The 16,220-nt window shown below is 37.3% G+C and overlaps 1 protein-coding gene across 1 annotated transcript in view; it reads left to right on the forward strand.

The window, feature by feature from the left end:
- The window catches only part of SYTL5 (synaptotagmin like 5), a gene marked incomplete at both ends in the record, with an annotated part of 247,460 nt that overhangs the window by 208,826 nt on the left and 22,414 nt on the right, over nucleotides 1-16,220 (forward strand). The window contains 2 exon segments of the mRNA XM_084870462.1: nucleotides 13,410-13,509; nucleotides 15,076-15,237. Coding sequence (XP_084726588.1) covers nucleotides 13,410-13,509; nucleotides 15,076-15,237 — 262 coding nt within the window.

Here is a 16,220-nt window from a genome sequence, read left to right on the forward strand (position 1 = left end):
CCCCTGGGGATGTGCCCACAACCAAGGTACATGCCCTTGACCAGAATTGAACCCAGGACCCTCCAGTCCACAGTCTGATGCTCTATTCACTGAGCCAAACCGGTTTTTGTTTGTTTGTTTGTTTGTTTTTTTGGGGGGTGTCTACTTTCTGAGCTATAACACCAGAGCCCCATCCTGGCTTCTGCTCACATAGCTCCAGTCCACTCTGCCCTCCTTCTGCTGGAGCACAAGGTGGGTGGCTCTGCAGAGAATTTTGTGCATTGGCTCTTTAAGAGGGTGTCTGAATTTTCATTCCACTCTCCCTGGCAGATAGCTTCTTTTCATAGCCAGATGCTATGTGGATATCTTTCTCTGTTTGGGTGCTCTGCTGGTTGAGGGGGAGTGCTTGGGTATTAGATCCCATAGTTCTCAGTGGGAATACCCTGTAGCTGAGATATCTCTCTGGAACTTCAGTTACTGACTGTGGGAGCCTGCCAACCATTTCCCACCTCCACCCCTCCTACCAGTCTCTATATGGTCTCCACTTTGGTCCTGGGTTTATCAGGGTTCTCTCAATCTTCTGTTGATTATTCAGGGTGTTTTTGTTGTTGTTGTTGTTGTTGTTTTTAATTGTAATTCCAATTTGGTCCCGGGAACATGTCCTTACAGCATACACTTACTCTGCCACTGTTTTTAATCTCCCTCTTTCATTTCCTTTATGTTCAGGTAACTTTCTTCTTCCCATAGCATCATTATTTGATTCCTATCTTCAAGATTGCAAATTCTTTCCCTCATCTGTTTGTCTGTATATTCTATGCTCAGTGGTTCACTCTGTTAAAAGAAATTAACTTTATATATTTTTTTCTTATTTTTCTTTTTAAAATATTTATTGTTGGAATTATTACATATGTCCCCTTCTTCCCTCCATTGATCCCTTCTAGCCCATCTTCCATTCACCAGGCCTTCACCACCCTATTTTATGTGTCCATGGATTATGCATATATGTATTCAAGTTCTTTGGTTGATCTTTTCCCCAACATCTACCCACCCCCGCCTTCCCTCTGAGACTTAACAATCTGTTCCATGCTTCTATGTCTCTGGATCTATTTTGTTCATCACTTTATTTTGTTCATTAGATTCCAAAAAGGAGTGTGATCATGTGATACTTGTCTTTTTCTGACTAGTTTATTTTGCTTAGTATAACACTCTCCAGGTACCTCCATGCTTCCTCAAAAGATAAGACATACTACTTTTTTACTCCTGCATAGTATACCATGGTGTAAATGTACCACAGCATTTATATCCACTCATCTACTGATGAGTACTGAGGTAGTTTCCAGATTTTAGCTATTATAATTTGTGTTGGTATGAACATATATGTACATAAGGGTTCAGATATTCTTTCTGATTGGTGTTTCAGGTTTCTTAGGATATATCCCTAGAAGTGGGATCACTGGGTCAAATAGCAATTATATTTAATTTATTGAGGAAACTCCATACATAGTGGCTGCACAAGTCTGCATTCCCACCAGCAGTGTACTAGGGTTCCCTTTTCTCCACATCCTCACCAATACTTGTTTATTGATTTGTTAATAATAGCCATTTTGACAGGTGTGAGGTGATAGCTCATTGTCATTTGCATCTCTGTCATGATCTGTGACTTTGAGCAATTTTTCATATGTCTCTTGAATGTCCCATTTGGAGAACTGTTTATTTTGGTCATTTTCTCATTTTTAATTGGATAGTTTGTCTTTCTTTTGTTAAGTTGTATGAGTTTCTTATATATTTTGAATATTAACCATTTATGAGATGTATCATTGACAAGTATGTTCTCCCATACAGTAGGTTCACTTTTCATTTTGTTGATGGTTTATTTTGCTGTGCAGAAGCTTTTTATTTTATGTGTTCCCATTTGTTTATTTCCACCTCAGTTTCCTTTGCCACAAGAGATATAACCATAAACATATTGCTACAAGAGATGTCTGAGATTTTGCTGCCTATGGTTCCTTCTAGGATTTTTATGGCTTCATGTCTTACATTCAAGTCTTTGTCCATTTTGATTTTATTAATTTATATTTATTGTTGAAAGTATTACAGATGAACCTTTTATTTGTTTCTGTGTTTTTCCTATTGACCCCCTCCACCTCGTACCCACCCCTCCCAGATTTTGACCATCCTATTGTTTGTGTCTATTGGTTATGCAAATAGGCATATAAGTTCCCCGGTTAATCACTCTCCACCCAACCCTTAACCTCGCCTTCCCTCTGAAATTCATCAGTCTATTCCATGCTATTTCAAATGCTAAGAGTTCCTTCATTTTTAGACCCACATAGTATTCCATTGTGTAAATGTTCCACAACTTTATTTTTCTCCAGTCATCTGCTGATGGGTACTTTACTGTTTCTAAATCTTAGCTATTACAAATTGTGCTGCTATGAACATAGAGGTGCATATTTTCTTACTGATTATTGTTTCTTAGGATATACCTAGAAGTTAGATCACTGTGTCAAATGAGAGTCCCATATTTAATTTTTTGAGGAAGCTCTATAATGTTTTCCACAGTGGCTGCATAAGTCTGTAGTCCCACTAGCAGTGTACTAGGGTTTCCTTTTCTCTACATCCTCATCATCAACATTTGTCATTTGTTGATGTGTTTATGATAGGCATTCTGACAGGTGTGAAATGATATCTCATTATTGTTTTAATTTGCATCTCTCAGATGACTAGTGACTTTCAGTATTTTTTTCATATGTCCTATAAATTTTGACATATGAATTAGCCTTTGGTATGTCCACTTTGTAGAGGTGTCTATTTAGGTCCTTTGTCCATTTTCAATTGCATTTTTTGTCTTCCTTTTATTAAGTTATATGAGTTCCTCCTATATTTTGGAAATTAACTCCTTATCAGATATATAATTGGCAAATACATGCAGTGTGCTCTCTTCATTTTGTTGATGGTTTCTTTTGCTGTGCAAAAGCTTTGTATTTTGATGTAGTCCAATTAGTTTATTTTCTCATTAGCTTCTTTTGTCCTAGGATATATATTGATAAACATATTGCTCCGAGAGATGTCTGATATTTTGCTGCCAATGGTTTCCTCTAAGATTTTTATGGTTTCATTACTGACATTTGTTTATCCATTTTAAGTTTATTCTTGTGTACGATTTGAGTTTGTAGTCTATCTTTATTTTTTGAAGGAACCTATCCATTTATCCAGCACCATTTATTGAGGAGACTGTCTTTACTCCATTGTATGCTTTGTCAAATATTAATTGAGAATATTGGCTTAGGTTGATTTCTGGGTTCTCTGCTTTGTTTCATTGATCTCTACGCCTGTTCTTTTGCTAGTACGAGGCTGTTTTGAGTACCGTGGCTTTGTAGTACAAGTTGATATCTGCTATAGTGATTCTTCAATTTTGTTCTTCTTTCTCAAGAAAGATAGAGCTATTCAAGATATTTTTTTTTATTTCATATAAATTTTTGAAGTGTTTGTTCTAATTCTGTGAAATATGCTATTAGTATTTTAATAAGAATTCCATTGAATTTATACATTGCTTTGGATAGTATGGACATTTTAATTTTATGTTGATTATAACAATCCATGAACATGGTATATTCTTCCCACTCTTTAATATCTTCCTCTATCTCTTTTTTCAAACATATAGTCCTGTAGCTTTTAGAGTACAGGTCTTTTACCTCCTTGGGTAACTTTATTCCTAAGTATCTTAATTTTTTATGACAATAGTAAAAGGGATATTTTGTTTGTTTATCTTTCCGAGAGTTCATTATTGGTGAATAAAACTGCCATAGATTTCTGGGTATTAATTTTTTATCCTGCATTCTCACTGAATTCATTTATTAAGTCTAATGTTTTTATGGAGTCCTTAGGATTTTTCTATGAACAATATCATATCATCTGCAAATAATGACAGTTTAACTTCCTCCTTTCCAATTTGAATTTGTTATTGCTTCTTCTTGTCCAATCACTTGGCTAGGACTTCCAATATTATCTATAATAATAGAAGCATAATATGCTAATTAGACTGGAGTGCCAAATGACCTTCCTGAGCTCATTCTGGATATCCTTTCCAATAAAGGATATCCAGAATGAGCTCAGGAAGGTCATTTGGCACTCCAGTCTAATTAGCATATCCTTTCCAATAAAGGATATCCAGAATGAGCTCAGGAAGGTCATTTGGCACTCCAGTCTAATTAGCATATCCTTTCCAATAAAGGATATCCAGAATGAGCTCAGGAAGGTCATTTGGCACTCCAGTCTAATTAGCATATTATGCTTCTATTATTATAGATAATACTGGAAGTCCTAGCCAAGTGATTGGACAAGAAGAAGCAATAACAAGGCAGAGGCGGTTAGAGATTATCAGCATGCAGTAGAGCAGTTAGGGGTGATCAGGCAGGCAGGCAGAATAGTTAGGGGTGATCAAGAAGACAGGCAGAATGGTTAGGGGTTATCAGGCAGGCAGGCAGAGTGGTTAGGGGCAATCAGGCAGGCATGAAGAGTGGTTACGGGCCATCAGGCAGGCAGGCAATCAGGCAGGCAGAGGCAGTTAGGAGCTAGCAGTCCTAGATTATGAGAGGAATGTCCAGCTGCCAGTTTAAAATTTTACTATTAATTCTATTTTGTTGTTTTTTGAGGCTACAAATTTCAATCTCAGGAATGCTTTTGCTGTTTTACATAAATTTTATGTTGGGTGTTCCTTTTCATTTGTTTCCAGGAATTATTTTATTTTATTTATTCATTGATCGCTTTAGTAACTCATTTCTTATTAAATAACAGGCTATTTGGTTTCCATATATATGCATGTTTTTCAGTGTTTTTATTGTAGTTTATTTCTCATTTCATGCTATCGTGATCTGAGAAGGTGGTTGATATGTTTTCAATTTTCTCGAACTTGTAAAGACTTAGTTTCTGTCTTAACATTTGGTCTATCTTTGAAAATGTCCCATGTGCACTTGAGAATAATGTATATTCTATAGCTTTGGGGTGAAATGTTTTGAAGATGTCGATTAAGTCCATCTGAACTAGTGAGTTGTTGTAATATATTTAAATGTACCTATGTTGGGTACATATGTGTTTGCCAAGGTTCTATCCTCTTCTATCAACTTACTATTATGAAGTGGCCTTCATCATCTCTCTTTATGGCCTTCACTTTAAAGTATATATTTTTTCAGATATGAATATTGCTACCCCAGCCAGTTTTTTTCATTTCCATTTGCCTAGAATATTTTTCCATCCCTTAACTTATATTCTTTATGATTTTTTGGTCTGAGGTGGGTCTGATAGACAATATATATATATATATATATATATATATATATATATATATATATATATATGGGTTATGTTTTCTCATCTATTCAGATATCCTATATATTTTTATTGGAGCATTCACACCATTTACATTTAAGGATATTATGTAATATATCCTTCTTCTTCTCCTCCTCCTCCTCCTCCTCCTCCTCTTCCTCCTGTCTCTTCTCCTTACAATAGTCCCTTTAGCATTTCTTGCAGTGTTGGTTTGGTGGTAGTAAACTTTTTCAGCCTTTTTTTTGTCTACAAAACTCTTTATCTCACCTTTGATTTTGAGTGATAACCTTGCTGGATAGAATAGTCTTGGGTTAAGTCCCTTCGTTTTCATTACTTTGTTTACGTCATGCCATTCCCTCTGGCTTAAAGTGTTTCTATTGAGAAGTCGGTTGTCAGTATAATGGAAGCTCCCTTTTAGTTAACGTTATGTCTCTCTCAAAGCCTTTAATATTCTTCCTTTGTATTTAATGTGTGCCATTTTAATTATTATGTGCCTAGATTTGTGTCTTTTGGAGTTCATCTTGTTGAGGACTCTCTGTGTTTCCTGAAATTGAGTGACTTATTTCTTCACCAAGTTAGGGAAATTTTCTGCCATTATATCTTCAATATGGTTCTGTGTTCCTTTCTCAGATTCATCTCCTTCTGGTACACTTATCATATGAATATTGTTATGTTTCATGCTCTTGCTTTTTAATTTTTTCCATTTGATGCTCTGAATGAGTATTTTTCCTACCTTTTCTTCTAATTAGCTAATTCAGCCCTTGATTTCTTCTAGTCTATTGTTGAATCCTTTCAGGGTGTTCTTTATTTTAGCTATGTTATTCCTCATTTGCAATTGATTCTTATTTATTGTTTCAACTTTTATTTTCATGTTGGTGGAGTTCCCATTAAGTCCCTTATAACTCTCATTAAGTTTTTTGTTGTTCTCACTGAATTGTTTGAGCACCCTTATTACCATTACTCTTAAATCTTTAGGTGAAAAATAACTTTCCGTCATCTTATTTCATTCCTTTTCTCATGATTCCTCCTTTTCTTTCATTTCATTGTTATTTTTTTTGTTTCTCCATTTTTTTCTGTCTCTTTGTTTTTGTTTCTATGTATTAGATCAAACTTCTATGTCTCCCAGACTTTGTGGGGTGCTATTATATAGTAGCTCTTTTGTAGGCCACCTTGGTGCAGTATCTTAAATCTCCTGAACTGGGTGCTCTAGAAAATACCCTTACTGATTTATTTGGGTTATCCTGTTATAGTGAGTCTTGAATATTATTGTCCCCTTCGTTGATGGAGTCTTCTTTCAGGCTATGTGACTTACCCCCAACCATGTTGTGCAAGCTATTGTCAAAGCGCTGATAGATCAGAACAAAATATAACACAAGAAAACATGAAACAGAAGCAACAAAACAAAAATATACACAAGACCCATACAGTAACAACAAAAACAACCTCTAGAGAAGAGAGAAATAGGAAAGAGAATATAAGGCAAGAATGATGAGAAAAAAATAATGAAAATGTATGAGGAGAAAATGAAACAAAGCACAAACAAAAACAAAATGCCTGCCTCATGTTGCTCAGTGGTTGAGCATTGACTCAAGAATCAAGAGCCCACTTGTTGGATTCCCAGTCAGAACACATGCCTAGGCTGCAGGCTCGATCCCTTTTGGGAGGCATTCAGGAGGCAGCCAATAATGATGTTTCTTATTGATGTTTATATCTCTCTATCCCTCAACCTTATTCTCTCTCTAAAAAAACAGCAAATAAATATTTTTTAAAGAGTTGGGAGAAAGGAATATGTAGATGCATATATGAAATAAATATAAAGAATTACATGATTAGGGGAAAGAAAATGGTTTAAAATAAAGAAGGAAAGAAAGGGCACAAAAGAGAAATTTGGAAAAGGAAAATAGTGGAGAAAGTAGAAAGACCTAAAATAAGAGAAGGGGAGAAAATGAGAAAACTGGAAAAAAAGAAATGAGAGAAAGAAAAGGAAAAAAAATGAGTAGTGAAGAAAGAGAAAAAATTGAGTAAGAAAAAGGAAGAGAAAAATTAGATACATGAACAAAACAGCAGAGACTAGAATAATAACAAATCAGTAAAGCAGATAGATAAAGAAGATAAATTTTAAAAGGACAAAAAGAAAACAATGCAGGGATCCTGAGGGTGGGACAGGCTGAATCATCTAGGGTGGGGTTTTTTTCTTTTCCTTTCCTGAGGCTACTGGGAGCAGCTAGCTCCTCTCAGGAAAAAAAAAAAATGCTGTTTCTGTTTGAAGGCCTATGATCAAATACTCCTGGCTGCTGCTTTTCCATGGCTCTCCACAGTGCTTCCCATCCTTAGGCACTTTGAGTCTCCATCTCCCTCCCTATACCAAAACCTTGGGTGAGTAAATGAAAACTCCTGTGCTCTGGGTTTAAAAAACAAAACAACAACAAAAAATGGATCTTTCTCTCCAACTGGCTTTAGTATACTGCCTCCAGACTCCACCACAACCAGAAACCCTGTGGCCTTTCATGGGTGGATGTTATATAAGCTGCTGGTCTCGGCTCTGGATCCTAGCCTGTGTTCCAAGCTTCTATCCTCTGAGGGAACCTTCCATCCCATAGCTGGGAGCTACCTCCTCACTCTTGATCCACTGGCCTGCCACCTGTGAAAGGTGGGTCAACTACTCTCATGACCTCACCCTTCCTACCAATCTCCAGGTATTTTCTGTCCTTCCTTGATGTAAGTCTCTTCCTTAGCTGGACCTCAGTTAGTAATTCCAGGTGAATGTTGTCCAATTTAGTTGTATTTACAGTCTGGCCCTGGGAGGAGGTGCACAATAGGTCTGACTACTCAGCCATCATTTTTTCTCCCCCCCAGTCCCCCAGTAGTTCACTCTTAATCTCCATAATTGCATGCTTCGTGTCCAGGATTTCTGATTGGTTCTTTTTTTAAAATATATTTTTATTTATTTTGGAGAGGAAAAGAGAGGGAGAGAGTTAGAAACATCAATGATGATAAAGAATCATCTATCAGCTGCCTCCTGCACACCCCCTATCAGAGATTAAGCCTGTAACCCGGGCATGTGCCCTTGACTGGAATTGAACCCAGGACCCTTCAGTCCGAAGGTCAATGGTCAACCACTGAGCCACTCCAGCTGAAACTGATTGGTTCTTTTTATTTTATTTTATTATTATTTTTAATAAATTTTTATTGTTCATATTATTACAAATGTTCCTTCTCGGCCCCCCCCCCCCAACATTGCTCTCCTCCACCAGGTTCCCACCCCACCCTCTGCCCTTTCCCCACTCCTCATTGTCCTCATCCATAGGTGCACAGTTTATGTTCAGTCTCTTTCCACATCCCCCTCTCCCCTTTTCCTCAAGAATCGTCAGTTCACTCCCCTTCCATACCTCTGATTCTATTATATTCAACAGTTAATATTGTTCATCAGATTTTTTTTTTAATTTCCTTGGTTTTTAGATTCACTTGTTGATAGTTACGTATTTGTTGTTCATAATTTTTATCTTTATTTACTTTCTCTTCTGAAAGAACCCCCTTCAGCAATTCATATAATTATGGTTTGGTGGTGATGAACTCCTTTAGCTTTTTTTTATTTGTGAAACTCTTTATCTGACCTTCGATTCTGAGTGATAGCTTTGCTGGATAGATTATCTTTGGCTGTAGGTTCTTACTATTCATCACCTTGAATATTTCTTGCCATTCCCTTCTGGCCTGCGTGGTTTCTGTTGAGAAATCAGCTGAAAATCGTATAGGTGCTCCTTTATAGGTAACTACCTTCTTTGCTCTTGCTGCTTTTAATATTCTCTCTTTGTTTTTTGCTCTTGGAATTTTAATTATGATTTGTCTTGGTGTGGTCCTCTTTGGATTCCTTTTGTTTGGAGTTCTGTGCGCTTCCTGGACTTGTAAGTCTAATTCTTTCACCAGGTGGGGGAGGTTTTCTGTCACTATTTCTTTCAGTATGTTTTCGATATCTTGCTCTCTCTCATCTTCTGGGACCCCCACAATTCTGATGTTGGTTCGCTTGAGGTTGTCCCAGAGGTTTCTTACATCATCTTCAATTTTCTGGATTGTCTTGCCTTCTAGCTTCTGTGGAGGAGTGTCTTCTGGCTCTTTATGTTCCAAATCTTTGACTTGATTCTTGCGATCTTCCATTCTGTTTTTAGGCCTCTCTATAATATTTTTTATTTCAGACAATGTATTCTTTATTTCTTGTTGATCCCTTATCATTTCTTGTTGATCCCTTATCATTTCTTGTTGATTCCTTATTAATTCTAGTTGATCTCTTTTCATATCCTCATAGGTCTTATCAATCTTTTCTAGGAAATTCTTGAAAAACCTTATAAGCGTAGATTTGAACTCTATATCCAGTCACTTTTTGTCCTCCATTTCTTTCGTTTGTGATCTATTTCATTGTCGCATTTCGCAGCTACAGATGGGGTGGAGTTTCAGGGTGGAGCCTACATCCTTGGCTTCCATCAGCCCCGCCCTATGCGGTTTCTGGGTCTCAGGGTCCTTCAGTACTCGCTGCAAGCACCTCTGAGAGAAAGGTGCCCTTGACTTTCGCCTGCTACCAAACAGTCTAGGCTCTCCCCCAATGAGCCAGGAACTGGGGTTCAGTTCAGTTGCTAGTGGGATTGGAGGTGGTGTTCAGAGCAGTGGAGCCCCTGTCTCCTTCCCGCCAGGGCAATCCCGTGGCACAGCCAACCGTCCCTTCTCTGCGCACAATGTGCACGCTGCCGGGTCCTCCTTTCGCTGCTCCCCTGGGGTTCCGCCTTACAGCCCAGCTCCCTATGGATGAGCCTGGGTCCCCGGGGTCTGGCCTAGAACTGGGGTTCAGAGCAGTCAGAACTGTGGTCCAACGCAGTCGGAGCTTTTATCTCCTTCCTGCTAGGGAATGCCAGCCAGGCACTCAGCCGCCCTCCTCTCCAGCTCCGTCCTCTCCGCGCGTGCCGCGTGTCTCAGTACTTTAGGCTTTTACAGCTCCTCCGCGCTTCCTTCTGGTTTTCTCCTTGCTTCTCATTGTAGAATTTCCAGTCAGTCGACTTTCCTGTAGTTCTGGGTAATGTCCATTTTATATTTTAGTTGTATTTTATTGAAATTGTTGTGTGCACCTGCGGCTAGGTTTTTACCTGGGCAGCCATCTTGGATTCTCTCCCTGATTGGTTCTTTTTAAAGTTCCAATCTCTTTAGTAAAGTACTCATTTTGTTCATTGAATTGTTTTCTGAGTGTACTGAATTGCTTATCTGAATTTTTTTTTTTGCATCTCGTTGAGTATTTTCAGAGCTTTAATCTTGAAATATCTGTCATTTATATCATATATTTCCATGTGTTCCAGCTTGCTTTCTGGGGATTTTTTGTTTTCTTTCTATCATCCTCATTCCTGTGGTTATTTATAGTATTTGTGGTTCTTCTTTGCCTAGGCAGGAATGTCTGTCTATATTAATGACCTCCTGTATAGCTGCTTTCTTTGAGGAGGTCTTTCTGCTATTTTCCAATAGATGGCACTGAATCACAAGATTTTTATCTCTGTGATATCAGTCTTGACCTCCCAGCTTCTGTATAGCAGTACAGCCACTCTGTTTAGGGGTGGGGTTTATTTTGCCCTCACCTTATTGGGGATCAGTCACAGAGGGAAACAGCTGTTCTACTGCAACGGCTCTCGGTTTATGGGTAATATGCTCCTGGACCTGACTCCAAAGGCAATGGGAGGTGAGTTTTGGGAGTCCAAGTGACAGCAGGGCTCTGTGGTTCCATTTCTTTGTCTGAAACACCAGCAACTGGATCAACATTGGAAAGCTGCATGGCAGAACCTCATATTGTCAGGAGTCTGCTGACTCAGACACTGTTTGTTCCCTCACTGCTCACTGTACTAGGCTGCTCCCTGCAGTTCTCTGTTCCTCTTGGTTGAAGGAAGTGCTTGCTGCTGCCAGGTTTCTCCTTTTCCCAGCCAGGCCACACACTTTTGGCTACAGGGCTGATTCTATGGGGCATCTGTGCTTTCCTCCCTTTTCCTTTCCTCACTTATTCCTGGTTGCCCACCTTTAAATGTTTCAATGCTTAGGTTTCTCAGGCATGTGTCAGTGTTGAGCAGAGATTTCTTTTTGTTGAATTGTAGTTGGTTAACTTGTTAAAATTTTAGGAGGAGAAGACAAGGTTCACTATCATAAAATCATTCCTCTGATGTCACTTTTCAGAAGATTCTTAGCATTCTTCTGAAAGTTGTCATTTTCCTCCTAAGTCACACTTCTAAATATTCTCCAAAGTTCATCTGAAATGGTTTTGTCTAGGGGTATCTGATTAAGATGCTATTACTCAAAATGACTTAGGACTGACATTTATTGTTTAGGCAGACGCAGCTCTTTGAGATAAAAGGCTGACCCATTGGTATACTGAGAGTTAATTTTTCTCAGAGGAATACTTCAGAGAAAATTATCAAGCTGTTAGCCCAATTGAACAAATCCAAAGGGCAATTTTGAAGCTCATGGTATTCCAGGAATCAGTCTGCAAGGGTAGGTGTGGGCCACGACACTTTGGAGGGGAGCTGGATATTAAAATGTGTCAGGGATTGCAAAGACCATTGTTGCATTTGATGACTCACTAGGAGGACCCACATGTAGTTATAATCAGCAAAGGAATGAGGTATATGTGATGCAGTTCTGAAGAAATCAGGCTTAAGCTTCCAAGTGCTCTCTTCCAGTGGAGTCACACAGGATACATTTAATTCCTCTAGCAACAGGTTGTGACACTGTGCAATGTTGTCAGCCAGGGAAGCCCATTTAGAGACTCAACTGGTCACATACCAAAATTGCCAATTTCCCAGATTAAGAGCAGATACTCAGCATCAGCCATTGTTTTTACAGCTTAGTCACAGTAACTAAACTATATCTTTTCTGGGTCTGATAAGAATCTTTTTGAAAGCCAATTTCCCAGATTCCAGCCAAGGACCAACCTTATAAACAGGCATTTCTACGGATAACACACTCTCAGGCTAGCTATATGACCCCTTTTTTATATATTAGGTGATCTAGATTAAATAAACAACTCATTCAAGCTGTTTCCAAATATCTTTAGACAAATTAATGGAAAATGAATAACATCTGCCCACCTACTTCCTCAGTTCAATATCAGAAGTCTTCAGGGCAAATATAATCATTCAGGATAGCATGGAAATGGGTCATCTAAAGCCCCAGTACATGTGCTTCAGAACTTTGGTTGAATGTTGTATTATACATCTTCTGCATTTCTGAGACTGTCATGATGCCCCTGCTTCAGGAGTTTTCTGAGATAGTTCAACACAAGTTGTTGGGTGAATTGCTATTGTGACCTAGGTTGTTATTTTTTATTTCTTCCTTTTCACCATTCTTCTTTATTCGCCTATTACCATTGATTCCACTCATCAGAAGTCCTGACATGTGAATAGAGAGGAATATAGCCCATACTATTTTGTGAGACCACTAGTCATAATAATAGATTATATTTATTGTTAAGTTATATAATATGTCAGGTCCTTAAATGTATCAACTGACTTAATTCTCACAATTAACAATATCATAAATTAGATATTGTTGTTGTCCCAGTTTTACAGATGAGAAAACTGAGGCACGGAGATCGTAAGTACAATCTTGAGTTTACCAAGACTAATGAAGCAGGGAGTGATTTAAACCCAATTAGTTTGAGCCCAGAGCCCACACTCTTTAACACTTCTCTTATATTGAAGGCCCAGAGTTGTCTTTAAGATAATCTGTTATATGGACTATATTCTTTTTGGTTCTGTCTTTGGTGTTTGTTTGTTTGTTATATTTTTATTGATTTCATAGAGAAGAAGGAAGAGGGAGAAAGAAATAGAAACATTAATGACAAGAATTATTGATAGGCTACCTCCTGCATGCCCCCTACTGGGGATTAAGCCTGCATCCTGGGCATATGCCCTAACCAGGAGTTGAACCACAAACTCCTGGTTTACGGGTCAACACTGAACCACTGAGCCATAGAGGCCAGGCTTACTCTTATACTTACTGGCCAATTCTCTTTAGTATTTTTATTCACTGAAGTCTCTGAGTATTTTTTCCCAATAATTACTTTCATCTTTTATCATTTACAGTTATGTCAAGTCATACCTTCTTCCTGACAAGTCTAGAAATAATAAACGTAAGACCAAAATCAGAACAGGCATCAATCCAGAATTCAATGAAACACTAAAGGTAAGTAAATAGTCTCTTATGGTAAGTCTTGTGATACTGTTCACAATTTCATTGGTTTAAAAGTAACTACAGATAATTTGCACATATATTTTATAAAAGTAGAATTTGAATAAATTAATGTGATATTCTTGGCTTTCCTAACAGTTTTTATTGGAAAAGAAACAATGCAAACCACTCTTACTTTATTTCTGTTGATGCTAAAGTTGCAGCTTAAGTAGAGAAGATCCAGTAAAATTACATCTGAGCTGGTGCATCTTGTCCAAAAATATATTTTAACCTTTGGAAAACTGTTTTTTTTTCTTAGTTCCCCACAAAAGGAAGTTTGTAACTGACTTAGCATGTCACTTTGTATGCACTCATTGTTCTGGTAACACAAAATGAATATGTGCTGTTACTTATTAAGGTTTCAGAATTTGGCTTAATATAGGCATGTGGTTAATGAACAGTGGAGATGCAGAGTTAAATTTGAGATATATGAGAGAAAGTGGCCGAGATAAGTTATGACTCAGGCCTCAATACTAGAAAAATTACTTTTCCCCATTGGCTTCCATGTAATAACACCATCTCTCACCCTGGACCAATCTAGACTGGTAAGAAAAATCATGGAGGCTAGAATGTAGAGGTTATTGCCAGTAACAGGAAAATTTGTTAATCTTGTGGACAGAGTGATGGATCTAATGTCAGGCATAACAGGAAGTTGGTGAATGAGGGTATATATCAGTGAAGTCATGTGCAGAAGCAGGAGGCAATATCAAGGCAGATAAAAAATAAGAATAAATAAATATAGGGTTAATACAGTGACGATCATAGATAGCAGAGCTGAGACCATAGAGAAGAGATAAACAGAGTGACATGACAAATTCAGGAAGCATGAAGCTAAGATTAATCATATCAGGAATAGCAAGGAATCAGTATAAATGAAAATCCAAGATCAGTAATTAGTCAGTCTGAAGCATGTCCTATATGGTAGTTGAACAAAACAAGCAGAAGGTTTAAGGGTGTATGAACATGTGGCCCTGGATAACTTCTATGGAAAAGGAAAATCTACCTGAGCAATATTTTCTTTCTGTTCTTTCTATATTTACATTTACATTTTCATCTCTGCACTTAGGCTGGACTTTATGAAGTTTGTTGTTCATAAGTGTGTCTCACTGTTAGTACTTTTTTTGATATGTGAGTTCTCATTATGAATAAAATAAGACAGAGAAGTTGAAGAATTGATATATTAAATTTTAAGCTTATAAAATGGATGCCAAAAATAATTAGGCAAATGAAAACTAGGTAAAACTGGAAATGGGAAAAACTACATCACCTAACACTTTTTTTATACAATATTTGAAGTTGATTGACTTCCCCCTAAATATATCTCAGTGCTAGGTCTAACACAAAATGAGCATATGGAATAGAACCTCAGTTGTAATGGAAACAAAGAAAAAAATTTGGGGGTTTGATTTGTTCAATTACTAAAAAATCTGATCTAAAACGTGGTGAAAATAAATTTCAACCTGTCCTGGAATTGGCCAGAGCCTCCCATGTGGAATGTGATTTTGTCAATCTCATTTGCAGTATACTATCAGCCATACCCAACTGGAAACAAGAACACTGCAGCTCTCAGTCTGGCATTATGATCGATTTGGACATAACAGATTCCTTGGGGAGGTGGAGATTCCTTTTGACTCATGGAACTTTGAAAATCCAAGTGATGAGTGGTTTGTACTTCAACCCAAGGTAATAAATGCTTCCAGATTAGTCGAACAGCTATGCAATGAGTCAAGTTATGATCCACATTGATGTCTTCCAGCTTGCAAGGGATAATCTGAAAAATTAGTACAGCTAATTTTAGAATAATATAATAAATGTAAATATATTCTTTTGGAAATCTTTATTCAATACAGACTGACTATATAATGCAAACCACATAGTCATATATATTATTAATAGGTTTTACTAAAAATATATTCATCATTTGGAGGTCTCTATTGACAAACAGAATAAATACATGATATGATCTTATTAGAAAGAGAAAGCATTCATTTTCACATAAGCAAAAATAAATCCATAGATTAAGATCAGTGTCAAAATATTCTATCCCCCATTCTTCATAATTCAGACATAAGCAGGAGTTGTTTTACCTTGGCTCACATGAGGATGTGACCAATAGCTATGTGTCTGGTTTCCTACTTTCCTACTTTTGATATTTATAACCCAGGACTTGAGTTATAGTCAGGAAAATAATCTCAAAGCTAGTTCTAGAAATTGATAACATAGTATGTTCTAAACTACTTTGTATTCACTCAGTGCAGCTTGAGTCTTTCTACATGTAGTCAAGAGTAAAGTGGAAAAAGATTATATTTACATAACCAAACATTTTTTCTTTATATAGAAAGACAAAAGAAAAAAACTAAACATGATGGTAAAGATAATAGACTCAAATGAAAATTCCTGAGTTTAATCCTAGCAGCTTCATGATTCTTTGTGTGACCTTGGGCAAATTCCTTGACTTCCTTGGCATTCTCATTTGTGATATAATAATTGAACATAGCTTATAGGGATGCTGCAAGACTTGAATATGTATTTTATGTGATGCTTGCAGTATTGTGTCTGGCACATTGTAAAATCCCAATAAATGCTAGGTAATATCTATATTATATCACAGTTCCTTTATTGAAATTGACAGAAATCCCAACCCATACTGCTCAAAAAGTAAAAAA

The sequence above is a fragment of the Pipistrellus hanaki genome, assembly GCF_964339955.1.
Source record: "Pipistrellus hanaki genome assembly, chromosome: X".
Classification (NCBI taxonomy): Eukaryota; Metazoa; Chordata; class Mammalia; order Chiroptera; family Vespertilionidae; genus Pipistrellus; species Pipistrellus hanaki.